Source organism: Ostreococcus tauri, assembly GCF_000214015.3.
Source record: "Ostreococcus tauri WGS project CAID00000000 data, contig chromosome 08, whole genome shotgun sequence".
In the NCBI taxonomy this organism is placed as follows: domain Eukaryota; kingdom Viridiplantae; phylum Chlorophyta; class Mamiellophyceae; order Mamiellales; family Bathycoccaceae; genus Ostreococcus; species Ostreococcus tauri.
In genome coordinates, this window is record NC_014433.2 from 355,305 (window position 1) to 377,633 (window position 22,329).

The 22,329-nt window shown below is 56.9% G+C and overlaps 12 protein-coding genes across 12 annotated transcripts; 6 read left to right on the forward strand and 6 right to left on the reverse strand.

Moving 5' to 3' along the window:
* Window positions 1-48: 48 nt before the first annotated feature.
* Window positions 49-6,702, forward strand: OT_ostta08g02040 (Helicase, C-terminal; the record flags this gene model as incomplete). The annotated part of the gene is made up of 1 exon (XM_022983571.1): window positions 49-6,702. The coding sequence occupies one exon, from the start codon at window positions 49-51 to the stop codon at window positions 6,700-6,702; it is 6,654 nt and encodes a 2,217-aa protein (XP_022840976.1).
* A 35-nt stretch (window positions 6,703-6,737) lies between these two features.
* Window positions 6,738-8,522, reverse strand: OT_ostta08g02050 (DnaJ domain, conserved site; the record flags this gene model as incomplete). Its single annotated transcript, XM_003080723.2, has 1 exon — window positions 6,738-8,522. One exon carries the CDS (start codon window positions 8,520-8,522, stop codon window positions 6,738-6,740), a length of 1,785 nt encoding a protein of 594 aa, XP_003080771.2.
* Window positions 8,523-8,819: 297 nt separating this feature from the next.
* Window positions 8,820-9,410, forward strand: OT_ostta08g02060 (unnamed product; the record flags this gene model as incomplete). Its single annotated transcript, XM_003080725.1, has 1 exon — window positions 8,820-9,410. The coding sequence occupies one exon, from the start codon at window positions 8,820-8,822 to the stop codon at window positions 9,408-9,410; it is 591 nt and encodes a 196-aa protein (XP_003080773.1).
* A 71-nt stretch (window positions 9,411-9,481) lies between these two features.
* On the reverse strand, window positions 9,482-10,102 carry OT_ostta08g02070 (Protein of unknown function DUF3067; the record flags this gene model as incomplete). Its single annotated transcript, XM_003080726.1, has 1 exon — window positions 9,482-10,102. One exon carries the CDS (start codon window positions 10,100-10,102, stop codon window positions 9,482-9,484), a length of 621 nt encoding a protein of 206 aa, XP_003080774.1.
* A 78-nt stretch (window positions 10,103-10,180) lies between these two features.
* On the reverse strand, window positions 10,181-11,545 carry OT_ostta08g02080 (Sel1-like; the record flags this gene model as incomplete). Its single annotated transcript, XM_022983572.1, has 1 exon — window positions 10,181-11,545. One exon carries the CDS (start codon window positions 11,543-11,545, stop codon window positions 10,181-10,183), a length of 1,365 nt encoding a protein of 454 aa, XP_022840977.1.
* A 148-nt stretch (window positions 11,546-11,693) lies between these two features.
* Window positions 11,694-11,966, forward strand: OT_ostta08g02090 (unnamed product; the record flags this gene model as incomplete). The annotated part of the gene is made up of 1 exon (XM_022983573.1): window positions 11,694-11,966. One exon carries the CDS (start codon window positions 11,694-11,696, stop codon window positions 11,964-11,966), a length of 273 nt encoding a protein of 90 aa, XP_022840978.1.
* A 415-nt stretch (window positions 11,967-12,381) lies between these two features.
* On the reverse strand, window positions 12,382-14,262 carry OT_ostta08g02100 (Rhodanese-like domain; the record flags this gene model as incomplete). The annotated part of the gene is made up of 1 exon (XM_003080728.2): window positions 12,382-14,262. The coding sequence occupies one exon, from the start codon at window positions 14,260-14,262 to the stop codon at window positions 12,382-12,384; it is 1,881 nt and encodes a 626-aa protein (XP_003080776.2).
* Window positions 14,263-14,480: 218 nt separating this feature from the next.
* Window positions 14,481-16,402, forward strand: OT_ostta08g02110 (Transmembrane protein 194; the record flags this gene model as incomplete). Its single annotated transcript, XM_022983574.1, has 2 exons — window positions 14,481-14,673; window positions 14,802-16,402. The coding sequence occupies 2 exons, from the start codon at window positions 14,481-14,483 to the stop codon at window positions 16,400-16,402; spliced, it is 1,794 nt and encodes a 597-aa protein (XP_022840979.1).
* A 153-nt stretch (window positions 16,403-16,555) lies between these two features.
* OT_ostta08g02120 (G-protein beta WD-40 repeat) lies at window positions 16,556-18,076 on the forward strand (the record flags this gene model as incomplete). Its single annotated transcript, XM_003080730.1, has 1 exon — window positions 16,556-18,076. The coding sequence occupies one exon, from the start codon at window positions 16,556-16,558 to the stop codon at window positions 18,074-18,076; it is 1,521 nt and encodes a 506-aa protein (XP_003080778.1).
* Window positions 18,077-18,132: 56 nt separating this feature from the next.
* OT_ostta08g02130 (Ankyrin repeat) lies at window positions 18,133-19,149 on the reverse strand (the record flags this gene model as incomplete). Its single annotated transcript, XM_022983576.1, has 1 exon — window positions 18,133-19,149. The coding sequence occupies one exon, from the start codon at window positions 19,147-19,149 to the stop codon at window positions 18,133-18,135; it is 1,017 nt and encodes a 338-aa protein (XP_022840980.1).
* Window positions 19,150-19,281: 132 nt separating this feature from the next.
* OT_ostta08g02140 (unnamed product) lies at window positions 19,282-20,046 on the reverse strand (the record flags this gene model as incomplete). The annotated part of the gene is made up of 2 exons (XM_022983577.1): window positions 19,282-19,815; window positions 19,969-20,046. 2 exons carry the CDS (start codon window positions 20,044-20,046, stop codon window positions 19,282-19,284), a joined length of 612 nt encoding a protein of 203 aa, XP_022840981.1.
* A 139-nt stretch (window positions 20,047-20,185) lies between these two features.
* Window positions 20,186-22,270, forward strand: OT_ostta08g02150 (Helicase-associated; the record flags this gene model as incomplete). The annotated part of the gene is made up of 1 exon (XM_003080733.2): window positions 20,186-22,270. The coding sequence occupies one exon, from the start codon at window positions 20,186-20,188 to the stop codon at window positions 22,268-22,270; it is 2,085 nt and encodes a 694-aa protein (XP_003080781.2).
* Window positions 22,271-22,329: the final 59 nt, after the last annotated feature.

Below are 22,329 nucleotides of genomic sequence, written 5' to 3' on the forward strand. Positions count from 1 at the left end.
CGCGAACGTCGCGAGGACTTTGCCCGAGCGCTCGACGTGTTCGTCGCCATGTCCTCCATCGTCGTCCGTCCACGGCTCACGACGTTCTTGCGAGCGTCTCGAGCGTCTTCCGTGGATGACATCGTGGACGTGGAGGCGGAGCGTGCGCGACGAACGCGCGGATTCGAGGGTGTGACGCGCGGCGGCGGCGAACGCGAGCGCGAGGGACCGTCCGCGCGATTGGCGAGCGTCGTTTTCGGGAACGACGGAAGCGACCGCGATAAGGAGGTTGCGAGCGCGTGTCGAGCGTTCATGAGCGCTGTCCTGCGTGCGCTGGGCGGAGACACGATGACGGAGGACGCGCTCGGCGATGCCGTCGTGGCAGCTTGGGAAGTCTTGCGAGACAACGTGGAGACGCTCGGGCGAGAGCGACGAGATCTTGAGGAACGACAGCCATACGTCGATGATGCGGTGTTCGAGACGGAGCGGAAGCTCTTCGAAGTTCGCGAGCGCGAGTTGCGGAGAGATTTTGGAGAGAAACTGCGAGGCGCGCTCGGACCAATCGAGGCGAGCGCGGCGACGTTACGAGAGTTAGAGCAGCACGTTGAGACGCTCTTAAAGTTCAGGGCGGAACGGATCACTGATTTGGATGATTATATGATCGCGTCGAGTGCAGCGCCATCGACGTCGGGTCGATCATTTGGGCACAACATAAAGCTCAAGTGCCGCGGAGATGTGCAACCAAGTGATCGAGTTCGCGATTTGAAGCGTGCCATGAAGGCCAATCTGGACGAGCTCGACGAAGTGGCAAGGGCGCGAATCAAGTCTGAGAAGATTTCTCACCCGAATGAACTGTTTGGCGAGCCGCAGCGCGAGGAGAGCGACGTGACGACGCAACTGACTTGGTTGAAGAGGCAATGTGAAAATTTCGTTGCAAACGGGGCACACGCTTTAGATCAAAGTTGGGAAGCTGTCGCGAGCGCCGTGGGACGGTCTATCATGAACTCCACGATTTCAGATGATGCATGTGCCGCGGAGCTATACGAATATCTGGGAGATTACGGATTTGAACTCATCGCAGGGGTCGTTGAGCGACGCACTGAGCTAGCGAGCGCCATTAAGAAGCGCGCCCAGATGCTTCGTGAAACGTTGAGTGCGCAGAGCGGCGTCGACGGGCCATCCGTCGCGCGCGTGGTCACGATTAATAGCACATTGGATAAACAGTTAGAAAAGATGCGAAGAAAGGAAGAACGCAAGGCGAATCGCAAACTTGCCTCTGGGGAGAATGTCATGGAATGGTTACAGGCAGTCGGTGTTGGTTTCGACGCGCTGTGCGAAGGAGACTGGGAAAATCAGCAGACGCCTTCGTCAAGTAGTCCTGACGACATTCTCGCTAGTTTACGTGGTCTTGGATCGGGTTTAGGTGGAGGACGTAAAGCGTTACCACCGGGAACGACGCGCATGGTCCACGAACAAGGATACGAAGAGATCAGCGTTCCAGCGCGAGACCCAGGAGCGATCGGCGAAGGGGAGCGATCTGTAGCAATTGAAGAGCTGGATGAGTGGGCACAACCTGCGTTTAAAGGCATACAACTGCTGAACAGAATCCAGAGTAGGATTTTCCCCACGGCATATCACACGAATGAAAATTTACTTGTGTGCGCGCCCACAGGTGCGGGTAAGACAAACATCGCCATGCTCAGCATTTTGCACGAAATAGGTCTTCATATTGATGAGAACGGTGATTACCTTCCGGAGGATTTCAAAATCGTGTATGTGGCACCGATGAAAGCCCTTGCAGCCGAAGTCACGGAAACTTTCGGCAGGCGCCTTGCTCCCTTGGACATCGTCGTCGCCGAGCTCACTGGAGATACTCAGATGAGTAAGCGCGAGCTTGAGACGACACAAATGATCGTGACGACGCCAGAAAAATGGGATGTGATTACAAGAAAAGGAGGAGAGGTTTCTGTGGCGAGCACCTTACGACTTCTCATCATTGACGAGGTACACTTACTAAATGATGAGCGGGGCCCAGTCATTGAGACGCTCGTCGCGCGAACGCTTCGCCAGGTTGAGCAAACTCAGAGCATGATACGAATCGTCGGGTTATCGGCAACGCTACCGAATCCGCTGGATGTCGCGCGCTTTTTAGGCGTGAACAATGACGCCGGTTTGTTCGTTTTCGACCAGTCATACAGACCAATCCCGTTGACACAAAAATTCATTGGCGTCACAGAGAAGAATGCGATGAAGCGCCAAACCTTGATGACACAGATTGCATACAACAAAGCATGCGAGGCGCTGAAGAATGGCAAGCAAGCCATGGTTTTCGTCCATAGTCGGAAAGACACCGTTAAAACCGCTAGGCAACTTGCTGAGTTCGCTGCCGCACAGGGTGGCCTGGAACTCTTCTCAAACGAGCAGAATGAACGCAAGGCTGAGTTTGCTATGCAAGTTTCTCGCAGTCGGAACAATGAGGTGAAGGAATTATTTCTCAAAGGTCTTGGTTGTCACAACGCAGGCATGCTGCGGGCGGATCGTACGTTGACTGAAAAACTTTTTGCTGCTGGCCTCATCAAGGTTCTCGTGTGTACGGCAACGCTTGCGTGGGGTGTAAACTTGCCAGCGCACATGGTCGTTATCAAGGGCACGCAATTATACGACCCACAGCGCGGTGGGTTCCGAAACTTGGGCGTTTTAGACGTGCAGCAAATTTTTGGTCGCGCGGGTCGACCTGGTTTTGACACCTCAGGAGAAGGCGTAATCGTCACCGAGCACAAGAACCTGGCCCATTACATAGCCATGCTGACTCATTCTACCCCGATCGAATCGCAATTCATCAGTAATTTAGCGGACAACTTAAATGCTGAGGTGACTCTCGGCACTGTCACAAACGTACGCGAGGGAGCTCAGTGGCTGGGATACTCATATCTGCACACTCGCATGGAGAAGAACCCACTGGCTTACGGATTGACCTGGGATGACGTCCGACTCGACCCAGGATTATTAGATCATCGGCGTAAGCTCATCAAAGAGGCTGCGAGGACTCTAGATCGAGCGAAGATGATCCGATTCGATGAGCGAAGCGGACAGTTGTACCAGACTGAAGGCGGTCGCACGGCGAGCCATTTTTACATAAGAGTGAGCTCTATGGAAGTGTTCGACAGTCTAATGCACAGACACATGACTTTACCAGAAGTTTTGCATATGATTTCACATTCGAGCGAGTTTGAGAATATCGTACCACGAGAGGATGAAATTCCAGAATTGGAGACGTTACGTCGTGATCGACGCATCATCCCAGTCGAGATCAAAGCCTCGCTCACGGATCGAGTCGGCAAGGTGAATCTGCTGTTACAAGTGTACATATCACGTGCAAATATGCAGTCTTTTTCGCTCATTGCAGACAGCATGTACATTTCGCAAAATGCGAGCAGGATATGTCGAGCACTGTTTGAGCTGTGTTTGAGGCGCGGGTGGCCGTCGCTCGCAGAGCAACTACTTACCGTCAGCAAAGCGTGTGATTTACGCATATGGCCACACCAACACGAGCTTCGACAGTTCGAAAAGACCCTCAAGCCTGAAGTTTTGTATAAGTTGGAAGAGAAAAAGGCGACGCTTGATCGTTTGTGGGATATGAGTGGTGGTGAAATTGGCAGCATGCTGCGGCTTAACGCGCAGATTGGTGGACAAATTAAATCATGCATGCGCGCGATGCCGCATTTGAACATGACTGCGACCGTTCAACCCATCACAAGAACCGTTTTGCGCGTATCTGTCACCCTGATCCCTGAATTTGAGTGGCGCGATCAGCTGCACGGTGCGCTTCAGAGGTGGCTCATTTGGGTGGAAGACCCCGTCAATGAGCACATTTACCACTCTGAAACCTTCAACTTGAGTAAGAAGCAGTGCAGAGATGGGGCGCAATACTTGGCGTTCACGATTCCCATTTTTGAACCGGTGCCCCCGCAGTACTTCTTACGTGCAATATCGGAAAATTGGCTCGGATGTGAGTCATTCGTTGAGCTCAATTTTCAGCATCTCATCTTGCCTGAGGAACATCCGCCGCACACAGAGCTGCTCGATCTTGATCCACTTCCGAGATCTGCGTTGAAAAATCCGGTGTTTGAGTCAATGTACGAGAAGAAATTTACCCACTTCAACGCCATCCAAACACAGGCATTCCACACTCTGTATCACACGGACACGAACGTCCTTCTTGGAGCTCCAACGGGTTCTGGTAAGACAATCTCTGCAGAGTTGGCGATGATGAAAGTCTTCCGAGATTATGCTGGTTCGAAGGTTGTGTACATCGCGCCACTCAAGGCACTTGTGCGCGAGCGAATCAAAGATTGGCGAAAGAATCTTTGTCCCACTCTCGGGTTGCGCATGGTCGAGTTGACTGGAGATTACACTCCGGATCTTCGTGCGCTACTCCAGGCGGACATAATTGTCAGTACCCCTGAAAAGTGGGACGGCATCAGTAGGAACTGGCAGAGCCGCGCATACGTGAAAAAGGTCGCCTTGGTCGTCATAGATGAGATTCACTTATTGGCGAGCGATAGAGGCCCCATTTTAGAGGTGATTGTTTCAAGGATGCGATACATCTCCGCGCGCACGGGCTCGAATGTTCGAATCATCGGCTTATCCACAGCGCTGGCGAATGCGCGTGATCTTGGCGACTGGTTAGGCATCGAGGAGGAGGGCTTGTTCAACTTCCGACCGTCGGTCCGTCCTGTGCCGCTAGAATGTCATATCCAAGGTTTCCCAGGCAAATTTTACTGCCCTCGGATGATGTCTATGAACAAGCCGACGTACGCGGCGATTCGCACCCACAGTCCAACGAAGCCAGCGCTCGTTTTCGTATCAAGTCGACGTCAGACACGTCTCACGGCGCTCGATTTAATCGCGTATGCTGCGGCGGACGAACGTCCCGATGGATTTGTCCACATGAGTAACGAAGAGTTGAGCATCCACTTAAGTAAAGTGAAAGATCCTGCTCTCAAGCACACACTGCAATTTGGTATCGGTTTGCACCACGCAGGCCTGACCCCGGAGGATCGAGAGTTATGTGAAGAGCTCTTCGCACAGTGCAAGATACAGGTGCTAGTGACGACATCAACGCTGGCGTGGGGTGTAAACTTGCCTGCGCACTTGGTTGTGATCAAAGGCACGGAATACTTTGATGGCAAGACGAAACGTTATCAAGATTTCCCGATAACCGACGTACTGCAGATGATGGGTCGAGCTGGAAGACCACAGTTTGATAAATCAGGCTGTTGCGTCATCTTGGTGCACGAACCGAAGAAGACGTTTTACAAGAAGTTTCTCTACGAGCCGTTTCCCGTAGAATCAAGCCTTGCTGAGAATCTATGCGATCATTTCAACGCAGAAATTGTCAGCGGAACGATCAAGACAAAACAAGACGCGGTGGATTATTTAACTTGGACGTACTTTTTCCGGCGCTTGTTGAAAAATCCGACGTACTACAACTTAGACACGATTGAGGCGGACAAAATGAACGAGTACATGAGCGACTTAGTTGAAGGTGCGCTTGAGTTATTAGAGGACGCTCGATGTATCGCGATCGACGACGACGATGATAGTTTGGAGCCTCTTATGCTCGGACGAGTGGCGTCTTATTACTACCTGCAGTATCCCTCAGTGGCACTCTTCGCCTCGAACATTAAGGCAAATAGCTCACTCGAGGACTTGCTTGAAACATTGTGCGGCGTTGCGGAGTACGATGAATTGCCAGTGCGTCACAATGAGGATAGACACAATACCGAGTTGGCGCAGGTCGTCGCCGATGCGGGTGGCTTCCAAGTTGATGTGCGTCTCGCTGAGGACCCGCACGTGAAGACGTCACTGCTGTTCCAGTGTCACTTCCTGCGCCTGCCGCTGCCGGTGAGCGACTACTACACCGACACAAAGAGCGTGCTTGATCAGGCCATTCGTATCCTACAAGCCATGATCGACGTCACCTCCGACGCTGGATGGTTAAGAACGGCCATGAATACCATGAATTTGATGCAGATGATCATGCAAGGCCGCATGATAAGCGAGTCATCTCTCTTGATGCTTCCGCACATCCAGCCCGACCATTTAAAAGGCCTCGAGCGTTGTGGTGTGTCTGGACTATCTCAGCTCATCGATTTGAGCACCAAAAACATTCAAAAGGCTCGAAAAGTACTCTCAGACTGCGGCATCACTGGTAGAAAAATGGAGAAAATTGTTGACTTATGCGTGAGACTTCCAGTCTTGCACGTTGAAGCATCGATTGAAACCGTCAAGGGAGGTGGTGATACGACTGTTCACGTGCAGATTCGAAGAATCGGTAAGAAATGCGGATCGAAGGCTCCAACTTCTTATACACCACGCTTCCCTAAAATCAAAGAGGAAGGTTGGTGGGTTATCGTGGGAGACACTGCGAATAATGAACTCTTAGCGTTGCGACGCATTTCGTTTGGAGATCGAGCGGATGTGAAGCTGAAATGTCCTCCCAGCGCATCACCACGTCCTCGACGTCAAACGTTGGCGGTGTACGTCGTTTCTGATTCGTACATTGGCCTCGATCAGGAAATTCTTATCAATGCGGATGATTTCGTCGAAGTGTCCGACGATGAGGTCGATGACAACGCGGACACGTTTTGGCTTTTGCCGCCGACGCAGACTGAGCCATTCTGGCTGGGAGAGGCGGATGAAAACTCTTTACTGACCTAGAAAAATAGAACTTTTATTTTACACATAGGTAGTGATCAATTCATCGACGCGCTGTCATTCTCGAGGTCATCAATGTCAAAGATATCCTCTTCGATGTGGGCGGACGCAGGCCGATTCTCCAAGAGCGTCGTGATGATTTCCTTGACATCTTTTGCCAGCTCTTCGAAGTCTCGTATGTACCTTCCCGTCGACGCGAACGGTGGTTTATACGCCACATTTGGAGGAGGCTGGTACCAAGCTGATCCTGTCTCGACGAACTCAGCAGCTTGCAGGATAGTTTCCAAGAAGTACGAATCTTGATCGTCGATGAAGAACCTAACCCCTTGCCTCTCGTCGTCCCTGTGCACGTTTCGATTGTCGCTACGAACACCTCTCTTGTACTGCATGTCTTGTTCGTCTGGTTTTGGTTTCGCCAACAACACCATAAGCACCTTGCAAGGATCTCCGCTTTCGCGTTCGAAAGCGTCATCCAAACTCCACGTGCACTCCTCAATGTCAATCGCGTTGAACTCATCATCTTTTTCCTTGCGCTTCGGCTTTTTCCAGAACATGCGCTCCACGTCGAATTCGCCGCCAACTTTGATGCGAATTCCCATAGGTGTGATGTTCACGCCAACATCTTCGGAATCAATCCAAAATGGAAGCTCGAACTCCATGAGAACTTCACTGTTCGACTCCTTCAATTCGTACGGTGGCTTGACGCAGCGAGCGTAATCAGAGTCACCTTCGAAGAGCTTTTTCCACTCCTCACCTATCTTCGCCTTGCGCATTTCGATCATGAGGAAACGTTTATCTTCAGTTTGGAATGTCTGCACCGGATATCGCGCGTCCGTAGATCGGGCGAGCACGCGGTCCACCACCGGGAGCGAATCCTCGGGTTGGACCAAGACGTAGTCTCCGTTAAATTCACAGTGAAGTTCTTTGTCGGCGTATCCAGTGGGAATGTGCACCGCGACGAACACAGAGCGCATGCTTTGCGTCCACATATAGTTTTGCGCAAGTCGAGCGTCGTATCGTTTCTTGTGACGACCATCTGGATGATACATCTCTGCGGCAATTTCCTTGAATGAGCGCAGCGCCTGCAACTCTGAATCAGTTCTATAATTCGGATCCTCACGCTGCGCACGCTCGTAGTCCTCCTTCCGCTTCTCCTCGAGCTGTCGCTGACCCAATTGTTTCGCCATCTTTCCGTCTACTTGCACGACCGGCCAGTGCAAACCGACTTCTCCCTTCCAATGCTGCTTTCGCTCACAGAAGTCACAAAACAGCGCTGTGCACACAAAGCACTCCTTCGTGCTTGGTCTACCGCACACCTCGCAGAGCGTCACCAACTGCGTCGCCGCGCACACGTTCTCCAATCCTAACCGCTCTATGTCGTCCAGAAGTGAATCCTCGCCCCCCGGCGCGCGTTGTGTCACCCCACGAATGTACCGATACTTGTGCTCCTTCTGAAGTGCGTCGTACGTTCGACGCAACTTCGGGTCGATGAGCGTCTCGTACGCCTTACGCACCTTGGCGAACGCCGCCGCGTTGCCCCCTTTGTCCGGGTGAAGCTCCCGTGCCTTCACCGCGAACGCGCGCTTGATCTCGCTCGTCGTCGCTCGCGCGCACACCCCGAGCGCGATGTAATGCGCGTCACCTCGCAGATCATCGATCGAGTCCCACACGTGCGCGCGCGCACCATCGGAGCGTGACATGCGCACTAAAATTCGTTCACGCGCGTCCGCGTTCACTCCAAAGCGCTCGCGCGTCGTCGTGTGCGTCTCGTCGCCCACCGACGCGTCGCTCTGACCGGGCGTTTTTATAGTAACGCCAATCATGCTTTTTTACCAGTCGCGACTCGTCACGAGTCACTTTTCAGTTCGAAATCTGTCGGAGGCACCACACCGTGCACGACGACGCGCGCCAGGGATCGACGCGCGCGGGCGCATCGGTGGACCGAGGGCTCGGGAGAGAGTCGGTGGGGGCTTCACGCGTCGGCGTCGTTCATCGCGTCGGCGCCGACGTCGAGCGCGGCGACACAGCGAGGAAACAATCGGCAACTCGAGTGACCGTTGGCGTCGCTGGAGCGAATTGAAATTCGAACGCGCGAATCGATCGCCGTTCGACCAGCCGTGATGGCGCTCACGGTGCTCAGGAGCGTTGGAAATACCAACGTCGCGCTCGAGCGAGCGAGCGAGGATAGGGAGCGGGCGACGGGGACGCGGGACGCGGGACAACGCGACTCAAAGGAGAGTACGCGAGCTGCGGAAGGGAAAGAGAACGGCGATGTCGACGACGTGTTGAGCGCGCACGCTGAGCGGGCGCTGGACGTGTGCGATGTGAGTGATGGGAACGAGGTCGAGGATACGCGTGAGAGCGAGGCGGACATGAGCTGGGACGAACGGGCGGAGCGCTCGCTCGAGGCGGGTGTCGTCGACGTCGTGGGCGAGTGGTTGAACGACGTGGACGCCATAGCGGCGGAGGCCGATCGCGCGTGCGGGATGAATTTACAGGCTTTGTACGCTCCTCTTCGCGGAGACGAAACGTTAGACCGCTTGAGAGGGGATAAGAGCGCGCTCAAGCGTCGACTCAGGCAATTTGATGTTCGCGTCTTGCACACGACAGGTCGCAAGACGACGCGAGAGGATAAGAGGCATCTCAGGCCTTTGTACGTTCGATTGGCTAAGATCAAGGACCTGATCGCAATCAGAGAGGTGGGGGGATAGAATGAACGCATGCTTTTCAGAAGTCGCACGGTGGCGCGCTATTTCAATACGAGTTCCGTTCTTACTACAAATCATTCTCTTTCGCGAGTTCCCGGAAGTGCGCCGTTTTCAACGTCTAAACCCAGTGGGATCATCACCGCGTTCGCCCCTGTCGTGTCCATCTTCGGTGTCTTCGGGTTTTTCGGCAGGTTTTCGCGAACAATATCGCCGACGTCCCATTCGCTTAGCAACTCGGCGACTGCGTCCGTCTGCTCAATGTACTCCTGCTCCGACATGGGGAAACTCTTCTGTCCCAAGAACTTCCACATGATTTGGAAATAAATCTGCAGTTTATTGAATCGATCTCGCCTCTGGCAGATTCGCACGTCGTAAAGACGACCGTAACGCTTCAGGACCATGTCTCGCAGTTCATCGCCGCTCATCTCCCCTCCCCAGTTCAACCCGTCCGAGGCATCTGCGCTCGCGCTGCCGCCGTCCATTTGAGCCTCGAGCGCGCGTAGGAAGGCGTCGTCATCGTCGTCGTCGTCCACCGGACCTGACGGTCGAGGCGTCGCACGCGCGTTGACGAAACTTCCGTCAAAGCGTCGACAAACGCGTCTAGCGACGACGGCGTTACGGTACGCGCGATCGGAGAGCGCGCGCGTGGCGGACGTGTTCGCTGACGTCGTGGATGTCGTCGTCACGGCGCGCATGATCACTGTAGAATGATCGAGGCGACGCGCCGTGTTATGACGTGACTATCCACTCGTGAGCGCCCTTGCAGTGACGTATTACAACGGCACTCGGTAGGTGAGCGTCACTCGGTAGGCGAGAACGCTGGCTAGAGCTAGGGTGAGGCCGATGAGAATATAACGCTCGGAGAGCTCAATGAGTCGAATAACGCGCAAAGCGGCCGACGATCCGCTGGATTGATTGACGTATGAAGAGCCCGGACGGAAGTGCGCGGCGGGTAAGCCAAGTGTTCCAAAATTCATCCTCTTCGATGTAGCGGCGGCAATGAGCCATGCTTTCGAGATGATGGTCGCAGCAACGCAGGGTGCCGCCTCGTGATGGTCGTGCGACGCAACTACGCCCTTCGCAAACAGCTCAAAACTTCGTGTGGCATTCACAGACACGCCAAGCCCCAGGAGGTGCTTCCATCCAAGGTTCACCAATGCCTCGGGATACGGATGCTCCTCGTCGAACGCGGCGGCGGAATAGTGGCCGATTGCAGCAATGTCGTATTCTGACGCGTTCGGATGGATATGGTCGTATCGATCAATCATATCGGAGTGATCCGGCTTGGCTCTTCGAGACGATAACAAGTAAGCCAGATCGACTTGTGCCTCTGGAGAGTTATGGCAATAAATTATCTCACGAAGCAACCGTGCCGCTAGCTCGTATCTGTCGTCGCCCATGTAGGCATCCGTCTTGTGCAGTAACCAGACGACGTTATTTGAGGCTGATTCGCTTCCAAGAGCCGATATGAGAGCATACCTCACGAGAGCACCCCACGGATTTTTATGGATGATCATCGCCTCAATAGCATCGTTTCGTTCTTTGGCCCAATCGAAGCGCTCTTCGATAAAGACGTGAAAGTAACTCGTCGCCTTGGTGACGTTTCTATCGACCGCTAGCGCCAAGTCATATGCCATCCCGAGCTCGTATGGCGCTCGCCAGTGCCCAAGCTCAGATGCGCGCTCCATGATTTCAAGTCCATACGTCGCATTCATCTCAACACCGTGACCCATGGAGTACATCTGAGCTAAATTGAAGTGTCCGTCGGGATCTTCTAGCTTCGCCGCTTCTTCAAAGTAATACAAAGCCTCTGTGTAATTTTGTTCGCCCATGTACCCATTGTAGGCGAGAACGCCAAGACCATTGTACGCAGAGGCAACTCTACCCAGCGCAATCGCCTTGAGAAACTGTTCTCTCGCAGCGGTGTAATTTTTTTCCGTTCCCATACCGTTCATGTGCATGAATCCCAAGTTGTAGTGCGTCTCTGGCAAACCACCACCTCGTCGATTTGCAGCCTCCAAGAAGTGCTCGTACGCGGCTCGCTCGTTGCGTTCCACGCCCTGATCGCCGACAAGTGCGCGATAACCCAACTGTGCATGAGCATGATTATCACCCCTCGCTGCGGCGTCAACTTCCATCGCCACTTGATCTCTCGCTCTGTTTGCGATACTCTCAGAGATCCAACCCGCATCGCGCTCTCTGTCTCGCAGCCACTCCGCCGTCGTCGGAACCTTCAACTCGTACGTCGATGGTCCTCGCCCAAGTCCAGTCATCGCCACCTCCTTCATGATCTTCACCGCCCGTTCCTCGTCCTTCTCGACGCCGTCGAATCCCTTCCACAATCTATATGCGAACGCCGTGCGCGCCCACTCGTCGCCCATCAAAGCGCTTCGCTCGAGCGCGCTCACGTGCCACGGCTTTTCACCCTCCGCGACGTCTTCGTCCTCAATCACCCCGATCCTACGCAGCGCGCTCAGTGCGTACAGAGCTTCTCTCGCGGCGATCCATCGATCGCGCTCGTCCTCGTCCTCGATCTCTTCGTCCGGCGCCCGCGGATAGCGCCCTTTCGGTCCCATGGAGCCATCGCCTGCGCCCAATCCGCGCGCGCGAAGGCCCTCGAGCGACGGCGCGAGGGACGCGAAGTCTTGAACGCGTGAGAGGGCTTCTTGAGCGTCTCTCCGTGCGCGCGCGAGCGCCACGTCCTCCAGCGCGCGCTCGTGCGCGTCGAGAATCTCGGACGTGTCGGCTGACGAAGAGTCATCCACGACGACGTCGTTCCCGTGGGCGACGCGCGAGGCGAACGAGAGGACGCAGAGGATGACGAAGGTGGGAAGTGGTCGACGACGCATCGCGGAGCCGCGGCGGCGGCGCGCGGCGACGAGACGCACTGTAAGGTGGAGAAGGGAGCGCGAGGAAGGGGAAGAGCGCAAATCTTGCAAGTTTACAAATCTTGAACGAGGCTTCGGGCTTAGTTTTATTCCTCAGCGTTCTGTTCCTCAACGGCGACAGTTTCATCCACCACATCCGCCGTTTCCTCCGTCTCCTCGGCCTGCTCTGGTTCCGGCATGGAGAAGTCGACTTCCGCGAGCGACGCAACCTTCATGTCCGAGGCTTCCTTCTTGGATGAAGCAGCCTTCACCAACCGTGCGCTGACGGAAGTGATAGAACCGGCAAAACCGGTGGCACCTTGAATGAGCTTGAGTCCCGAGCCCGCGAAAGCTCCCGCGTCGTCAAAGAAATCGTATCGTCCCTGGGTGCCGGTGACTCTGGCGGCGGCGGACGCAAAGACACCCATGAACCCAACGAACTGCAGGGACTTCTCGTACTGAATCACACCACACGCCAGAGCGACGAAGCCGAGTAATATAACGGCTCTCTGCGCGTCGTTTGCCTCCTGGTACGTGTCGGTAACCTTCGCTCTGGTCGTACCGACGCTCGTCTTGATCGTCATTGTAGTGGATCGAGCGAACTCCGCAGTTTCCTCCCCGATGACCTCAGCGGCGTTCTTCTCGTACTTGGGACTACGGCGGATCTTCAAACCGGCCGACCTCCACGCTGCAAAGTCGCCCGAGACAGTGAAACATTTGCGCCCACCCATAGCGGTCACCGTTTTCGCGAGCGCAGCCCCGTCCGGACCCATGAAATAAACCTGAGCCCCACGTTTGGTCAACTTTATCACCTTTTCTGCAGCGATCTTAAGCTCCACTTCTCGAGGGTTCCTAGAGTTAGCTCGAGTGCGCGTGTCCAGCTCCTCCACCGGAACGGCTGAACCCTTGTCACGCGCTTTACCTGTCAAGTCCGGCACGCCATCTCGCTTACGAAGCTCCAACGAGCGCGTATCGATAATGAAGGCCTTCTTGTTCTTTGTCAGCTGATCGAGCACCTGTTGCGGTGTCTCCGAGCCAGCGAAGCCACGAATCTTTTCGATAGTCGCACCAACGGCGAACACACCGGCAAAGCCGGCAGCGCCGAGTACGATCGCAATATCGGCGTCATCCTTTGCCGCGTCAACGAGATTGGCGAACTCTTCCGGCAGACTTGCCTTGACAGTCGTGACCGCACCCGTCACGGTGTCGCTCACGGTGGAGTTCACACTAGCCGTCAACGCGTTGTAGGTATCTTGTGCGCCCTTGATGGATCCATCGATTGCCGCCTTGCCTTCGTTCAAAGACTTAGTCACGGTGCCCGCAACGTCGTTGAAAGACTTGCTCGCTGTGCCAGCAGCGTCGTTGAAAGACTTGCTTGCCGCGCCAGCTGCGTCGTTGAAAGACTTGCTTGCCTCGCTCGTTGCACTATTCAACGATTTCGTGTACTCAGACGTCGCGCTGTTGAGTGACTTCGTGTAGCCGCTCAAGTCAACCTCCACCTTTGGAATGTCAACCTTTGGAATGTCAACCTTCGGCACGCTGTACTTGGAGGCATCAAACTTCGGAAGGTCCATCTTCGGCACATCAAATTTGGGGACGTTGACATTCCCGAACGCCTCACCGATTTCCTTCCCGAATTCGCTCACCTCCGTCTCCACCGCCGACGCGTCGACGCCGTTCGTCGTCGCCGCGTCTCGAAGGTTATCCAATCCGTCGCTCAGCGACTCCAATCCCACGTCCGGGACCGCGACATCGGAGAAATCAAACTTTGGCATCTCGACATCCGCGACGTCGGCGATCGCGCGCGCGCCGGCGTCACCCACACCGTCCACGCCGTCGCCCGACGACGCGTTCGCAATCGTCACCCGCGCGCTCTCCCGCGTCGTCGTCATCCGCGTCGTCGTCCTCCATCGTCGCGTCACTCGCACCGTTCGCGCGCTCGTCGACGCGACCGCGTGTGCGGACGCGTGCACGGAAGCGCTCGTCATGTTCGAACGCACGCGCGCGCCCGTCGCGGCGTGGCGCCGTCGTCCCTCGGCGTCGATCGCGGTCGATCGCGATGGTTTTTTATGACATCACACACCCGTGGGGCGCCGCTACGACGCACACACCCGTGGGGCGCCGCGCTCGTCGCGCGCGCCGAGCGTCGCGTCGCTCGACGACGCCCGGCGCGCGCGACGACGGGTTCGGGGCGCGCGAGGTAACGATGCGCGCGTCCGACCGCGAGCGCGCGTCCGGGGCGGGCGCGAGGCGAGGCGCACGCGCGCGAAGGAAACGGGGGGCGAACGTCGTTTTGAGTCCCCTCTCGCGTGTCGTCGCGCTGTGCGCGCTCGCGTGCGTCGGCGTGGACGCTCGGGGAGAACGAACGCGTGGTTTGGAGGGAGTGATGTTACTCGGAGGTGCGTCGACGGGGAGAGAGAGAGACGATGGAAGAGAGACGCGAGGGTTGGATGAACGCGCGAGAGAGCGAAGAGAGACGCGGGCGCGAGAGAGCGACTGACGAGAGACGGTTGATTCACGAATTAAGACGGGAGCGCACCGACGTCGGTGTACGTAGATGGGCCTCAGATGACGGTGGACGCGAGCGCGAGGGCGCCGAGCGGGGTCTCGGTGAGGGGACATGGGAGGTGGGACGCGAGACGTTTGTTTCACGAGGTGGCGGTTTCCGTGAGAGACGCGAGCGGGACGTACACGAGCGCGCAGTGCTCGATGCGGCACGTGTGGACGGTTCCGGTGTTTAATACGACGACAAATGTGACGAAGATGGAATGGAGAAGCGCGCCGGCGTTCACAACGGCGAGGAAGATGGACGCGCAGGGACGGTCGACGACGACGATGACCATTGGTCCGTATGAGAAGGGATACTTGCTCACGCCGAGATGTCGCGTCGGCGGAGGCAAGGGTACGGCGATAAAGTACACGGTGTGGGCAACCAGTCACTTTCAGATGAAACTTTTAGGGCGCCTCGTCGTCGGAGTGGTGTTGTTGGTCGTGGCGCCGCACGTGGCGAACTCGGTGACGTGCTTCTACACAGTGGCAATGACGCTATCGACGCTCGCTCTGGCAATGATCGTCATACACAGATTTGCTCGATCGATTCCGGGCGGGAGAATGGCAAAGCGCACGATAGTACTCGCTGGATTTGCGACGTATCACTTCGTGCCCGCGGAGCAGTGGCAGAGCGTGATGGACATGTACATGCAGGTGTCGATGAAACCCGTGACCATGGTTCTTCACCTGATAAAACGGCGTTACGCCAGTGCTAGCCTAGAGACCATTCTTTCCGAAGATCCATGGGCCCTTTATGGCGCCCTAACCGGTTTTGGATTGATCGTTCTCGGCGCTGGCGTCGGAAGGTGGCTCGTGAAGTCATTCGTCCTGGACACAATGACTGGAGGCGTGGCGGCTCCGGTAAGATCTTTCGTGACAACTTTCATCCGATTCATCGGTTGTGGGTTGATTCAGTTTAGTTCACGGGATGTTTCAAGCGCGACTGCGATGGTCGTGTGCGCGGTGACGTATTGTTTGTACGCTCCAGTCGTGCGAGTGTCCGATCGCATCGTCGACGCCGCTCGCCGCACGGTGCACGGCAGTTCCTCCAACGATGACTACCACGACGAATTCCACCTCCATCGCTTGAGCAATTCGGAATCGGAATCGGATTCTGAGGAGGTAGAGCGAACTCGAGGAGCATTGTACACGTTTGGGCTTCGCCGTCGTCGAAGACCGCTCCCCGAATCCCTCGATCCTGACCCTCGGACGCCGCCGAGGAGAATGGACACGGCGAGAATGGACACGCCCAACCTCGAGCGTCGATATCTCATCCACTACGTCCACCACAACGTCATCCGAGCGCTAAGGTACGTCCCCGGTGTTCAATGGTTTGTACAAAGCACCAGCACGACGGAATCCCACACCAGACGTGGTTCGGATGAATCCGCCGCTGAGACGGAGGTTCCGCCCGTGGGTTCCGCCGCCCGCGCGCACGGACGCTTCCTCACCGAGGAGGAACACGTCGCCACAGGCGCGATCGCCACCGACCAAGCGCTCGAGCATCTCGCGAAATCGCCTGAATTCGCGATTTGGCTCGCCAAAAACGCCCACAGAGTCCGCGTCACCCCTCGATGACCTCCTTTGCCGCCTCTCGATTCAGCCGTGTAATCCAGCGCGGTCCTTGCACCGCTGAAAACGCGATTCTCTCATTCCGTCGCTCTCCCGCACTCTGCGTCGCGCTTGCGTCGTTCGTAACGCCCCATCTCGCTGAATCAAGCGCGAGTGGACATGACGGACGTCACGACGGCGCGCGCTAGGGCGCTCGCCGCGAGTGCGTTGAGGAACGCCGACGTCATGTTCGGCGCCGACAGAGCGCTCGATCGCGGTGGTGGCTCGAATTGGAGAGCTCGGGACGGCTCAGACGGGAGCGCCGAGGCGGCGAGAACGTCCCTGCGGGTGAAAATCGCAAACGAGTACGCGAGTGTGCGAACGCTGGCGCGCGAGAACGAGTTGGCGGGGAGTAAGGGAGAGGATGGAGGGAGAGGGCGGAGCGGACGCGGGTCGGCGGCGGCGGCTGAAGCGCCAGTGAAGGCGGAGCGGAAGCGGAAGAAGGAGCCGAGTGATATCGCGTCGATGATTGATTCAATTGATGAGCAGGACGTGCGGGATGGAGGCGCCGGGGCGGGACCGTCCACGGCGTTGGCGCCGTTCCGAGGCGAGGATGCGAAGAAAAACTTACCGGTGTCCATCTTTGGGCGACACGCGAACGCGAACACCGGTGCAAACATCGCGAAGAGATTGGCGAGCGAGTGGCCCGAGCCGGAGTGGCGAGCGCCTTGGAAGCTCTATCGTGTGATCTCCGGGCATCAAGGCTGGGTGCGCTCGGTCGCGGTGGACCCTGAGAATAAATGGTTTGTCACTGGCAGCGCCGATCGAACCATAAAGGTCTGGGACTTAGCAAGCGGTGGGCTTAAGCTGACGTTGACGGGACACATCGAACAAGTCACTGGTCTCGTTGTGAGCCCTCGGCACCCGTACATGTTTTCGTGCGGCTTGGACAAGAAGGTCAAGTGTTGGGATTTAGAGTACAACAAGGTGATTCGAAACTATCACGGACATCTTTCCGGGGTGTATTCCATCGCGATGCACCCGACTTTGGACCTGTTGTTCACCGGTGGTCGTGACAGCGCGTGCCGGGTGTGGGATATTCGTACCAAACAGCAGGTATACTGCCTCACCGGCCACGACAACACGGTTGGCTCCATCTTGGCGCAGGATGAGAATCCACAGCTCGTCACTGGTTCGTATGACGGCACCATTCGCATGTGGGACTTGGCGATGGGCAAGAGTATCAATACGTTGACGCATCACAAGAAGGGCGTACGCGCCATGGTGATGCATAAGAAAGAGTTCGCTTTTGTCTCCGCCTCGGCAGATAACATAAAAAAGTTTTCGTGCCACGGTGACTTCATGCACAACATGTTGTCTCAACAAAAGGCCATCGTGAACACTTTATCCATGAACGACGACGACGTCATCTTTAGTGGTGGTGATAACGGTAGCATGTGCTTCTGGGATTACAAATCTGGTCACTGCTTTCAGCAAGAGAAGGCTTTGGTTCAGCCAGGCTCTCTCGAGGCAGAGTGCGGGATTTACGCGTCAACCTTCGATCTCACGGGCTCGCGTTTGATTACGTGCGAGGCGGATAAAACCATCAAGATGTGGAAAGAGGACGTGAATGCGACGCCTGAATCAAACCCAATCCTTCCCTTTGAGCCTCCCAAGAACGTGCGTCGGGGCGGTGGATGATAGATCCCGAGACACGGTATAGCGTTGCAAAACAAACTCATCATTAAATTACACAGTTACAGCTCATCGTGGCCGTCATACTTCCGTGCCATGCCCATTTTATGCTGTTCGAACATCTGAATCGTGTCATAATCCGCTCGGAGGAGCTTTGCCAAGCTCTCAACGTCGACGCCCTTCTTATTCGTGATGAAGATGTCGGCCCCTTGCTGCATCAAGCCCCACGCACAGTGCACGTGGTCGCCTCGAATAGCCTTGTGCAGAGGCGTCTCTCCGTCGGCGTCTTGCGCGTTCACATCCGCGCCGGCATCGATGAGAACCTTAGCCATCTCCCACGAGGACTTATGCGCCGCCTCATGGAGCGGAGTCGTCATGTTCCCCACGCTTCGTCGAGCGTTCGGATCGACACCCGGATACTCCAGGAGCGCCTTGACATACGGCACGCAATACTTTTTCCATCCCTGGGAAGCCAGGTGAATCGCTTGATATCCGGCATCGCTCTCCTCAGTCGCGTTTGCGCCGCGCGACATCAAAACTTTCAAGATCGGCACGCTCCCTCGCTGCCCGCACGCGCCCGCGTTGAAGTGAATCGCCTTGCCACCGAGGAGTTTTGCGTTCATGTCCGCCCCCAGATCTATCACCGTCTTCACGTACGTGTCGTTCCCAAGGATCACCGCCTGCTTCAGCGCCGTGAGCCCACTTCGATGCAACGGGGCGTTGATGTCGTGATGATCCGGGAACTTTTCAAACTGCGCCCGCAACTCTTCGTGATCCGCCCGCGCGCCGACGAATAACAAATTCTTTGGCTTTTCAACCTCCGGTTCCGCGGTTTCGCTCGCCTCTTTCGCGGTGTCGTCGTGTTCAGCGTCGGGCTGTCGATCACCCAATCCGTACGTCCGTCGAAGTTCGTGATAGAGCGTCGAGCGACCGAAACCACCCGCTCGAGCGACCGAGCAGAGGGAGCACAGGACGATGACGAGCAAGGATTGGGTGACGACGACGACGCGTCGCGCGTTGCGCCATCTCGACGAGGACGACCGCCGACTCGCAGGTCTCGATGCGTTCGCGCACGTCATCGGCTCCGCGCGTCCGGTGCTCGCGAGAGACGGCGGACGCGACCTGACGATGACGATGATTCCGAAAGAGGTGTTGACTCATCGCCGCGGGGTTATATGCTACATCGAATGCCTAGTCGCGACGGTCGTCGCCTACGCGGCGGCGCGCTCGCGACGAATGAATTTACGCAGCGCGGTGCGACCGCACGCACGGTACTTCTCCACGAGATCTCTGCAAGCGGTAACGTCGGAGACGTTGGCGGAGTAACACGCGCGAACGCTCGAAGCCTCGACCGCGCACGGGGCCTCGTGAGCGCCCTCGAAAGGGTCGCGCTCCACCGCGCTGAGCTCGTCGGCGTAGGCGTTAATTTTATCGATCTCCGAACGCTCGCACTTGAGCAATAAATCCCCCGCACGCGCGCTCGACGTGAGCGCTCCGTCGACGTCTGGATGTCGTCCGCGCACATCCTCCAAAGCCGCGTTCGACTTCCCATCCCCACCCACGTTCGCGTTCGTCAACAAATCGCTCGGCGCGAACGGCATCATCCCACTCGTCCGTCGCGATGCCGTCGTCGCCGTCGTCCCACTCTTCCGCCGTCGCGCCCGTCCGCCCTCATCCGCGTCGCCGTCTTCGCGCGTCCCTCGCCCGCGCGCGCGTTCGAGCTCTCGCACCAAGTGCGCCGTGATCTGCGCGCATCATCGACGTCACGCATCGTCAGTCATCGCTTTCTCTTCACCCATCGCCGAAACCGTCGTCGTCGTCGCCCGCGTCGACGCCCCGTCGCACTCGAACCCGCGCGTCGATGAATCATCCTTCCGTTCGTCGCATCGTTCGCGCACCCTGATCCTCGCCCGCGCCGACCTCGACGACGCCCCGAGGTCGTCCGCGTCGATCGCTCGACTCTGTCGCACGCCCATCGCTCGTCCGTCGACGTGCGTCGCGGCGGCGCGCGCCGCGCGCGCGTCCATCGGTCCATCGGCGCGCCCCGTGTGTGTGCGCATCCATCGGTCCATCGGCGCGCCCCGTGTGTGTGCGCGCGCGGGATACGGTCCACCGATGGATATCTCCTCGGACCCGACGTCCAGACGCCCGGACGCGCGTGAACGATGCCGCGAGGTCGAGCGCGGGAGACGGCGACGACGTGAACGCCGAGCGCGCGGAGGGAGACGGTTCGGGACGATGCTGCGCGGTGATGCGGTGACGCCCGCGCGATGGGTCCGCGGACACGGCGGGCGGTGGACGGAGGGGCGTCGGACGCGGAGGTCACGGATGGTCGCGCCGAAGGCGCGATCGAGGAGCGCGGAGGCGGAGGAGGGCGAGGTGGTGTCCGTGGAGACGTCGGCGTCGAGCGCGAGCGAGGCGAAGGATGATGGAGAGAGGACGAGGAGCGAAGAGACGACGCCAGAGGATGAGCTCTTGAGACGGATCGAGGCGCGACGGGAGGCGATGTTTCGGCGACGCGGTGGACTTCGGACGCGGGAGCGAATGAATGATATCGTGAGTGACGATTTTGACGATTCCGCGGCGCGCTCGGGGGGGAAGGGCGAGCGGGAGGGGTCGGAGACGCCAACAACGTCAGGTCAGCCTGACGAGAGCGCCGTCGAGACAGAGCGAGAGGACGAGCCCACGATCGAGCTCGATGCTTGGAAGAAGAAGCGCGAGGAAACAGGCGTTGGTCGACCGCCTAAATTGCGCAAGCAAGCGACGGAGCTCGTGTTCGTGTTCGAGCGCCCGGGCGAGGGGTGGGGCGAGCAGATTTTGCCAAATATCTCGGCGAAACGGCGCGTCGTGGACACGCGCGCGCCTCAAAAGGCGCTCACCGTGGGCGAAGAGTACTTGATCGAGGAGATAGGTCTAACGCAAGACGATGTGGTCTCTGCAACGAGCGCGGCAGCGGCGTGGCGCACGACGAAGAAGGGTCGAGCTCTTGTCGATAAGCGACGACTTCGATTCGCGCAGAAGAACATTCTGCCCTTCGTGCAGGTCCTCTTCGACCTCGGCGCTGGCAAGGAAGACGTGGCTCTCATCCTGCGACAGTTTCCAATTCTACTATCTCTCGAATGTGACATACGTTGGAATCTGAGCGTGTTCGAGTACGCCGTGCGTCAGAAGACTGAAACCGGAGGCAGAAAGGGACCGATTCGCGCCAAGGACTGGCCGGGGCGGTCACCGAAAAGCTTGAAGGAGAAGGACCAGTACATACGCGCTTGGATAACCGAGCAACGAGATCTGCGGAAGCAAGGTCAGCTTACGCCGGAGCAGATGTACCTACTCGATTACATCGGATTCGACGCCGAGAAATACAAGACAAAGTACGAGACGTCGAGGGCGAAGCGGTGGGACACGTCATTTGAGGAGCTCATCTCATTCCAGATGGCGTCCGGGGAGACAAATCCGCCATACGAACCTGGTATGACCGGTCTCGGCGCTTGGCTAGAAGAGCAGCGCGAGCTTTATCGTCGAGGTGAACTGGATGAGACGAAAGCGAAGCGCCTGCGCGCTCAAGGTGTCGCGTTGGACTCCAATGAAGCGCTTGAGGCGGCAAAGAGGTTGGCGAATACGGGCATTCGCGATGTGACGGTCGAGCCGATCGAAACGACGCTCATGAATACTGAGTTTACTCAATCTGCCATCGAGCTTCGCTCATTCCTCGACGAAAACGGGCCTTTTGCCGAACCACAAATCGGTTCTCCACTCGGAGTTTGGTTGATGAAGACTCGAGTGCGCATTCGAGACGGTAACCTCAGTGAGGAAGATATGAAGGTTTTGGACGAGCTTGACATCAACATCACGTACATTCCTGAGAGTTGGATCTCCATGCTCAACACTTATGCTGATCTCAAGGCTCGACGCTCGAATTTCCTCGGGGTGGACATCTCGAGAGTACAGGCATGGCAAGTGGAACAGGCCGAACTCATGAAACGTAACGATGGATCGTTGTCGCAGGCGCAAATGGACCGCTTCCGAGCAGTCAGTAGATCTACCGGTATATCAGGTTTCGCTTCCAACGCGGCTCGCGCTGTTCGCGAAGAACGAGCTAAGGAGTTTGCTGAATTCGAGGCGCGCGTCGCCGCTCGAAAGGCGAGACTTGAGAAGTTACAGCAGCTCAAGCTCAACTCCATCGATGAAGACGAAGAATAGAATTAGAATTAGCACGTTGTCATAGCAGCGTTTGCGGCTCGCAATCATGTCCGTAGTGT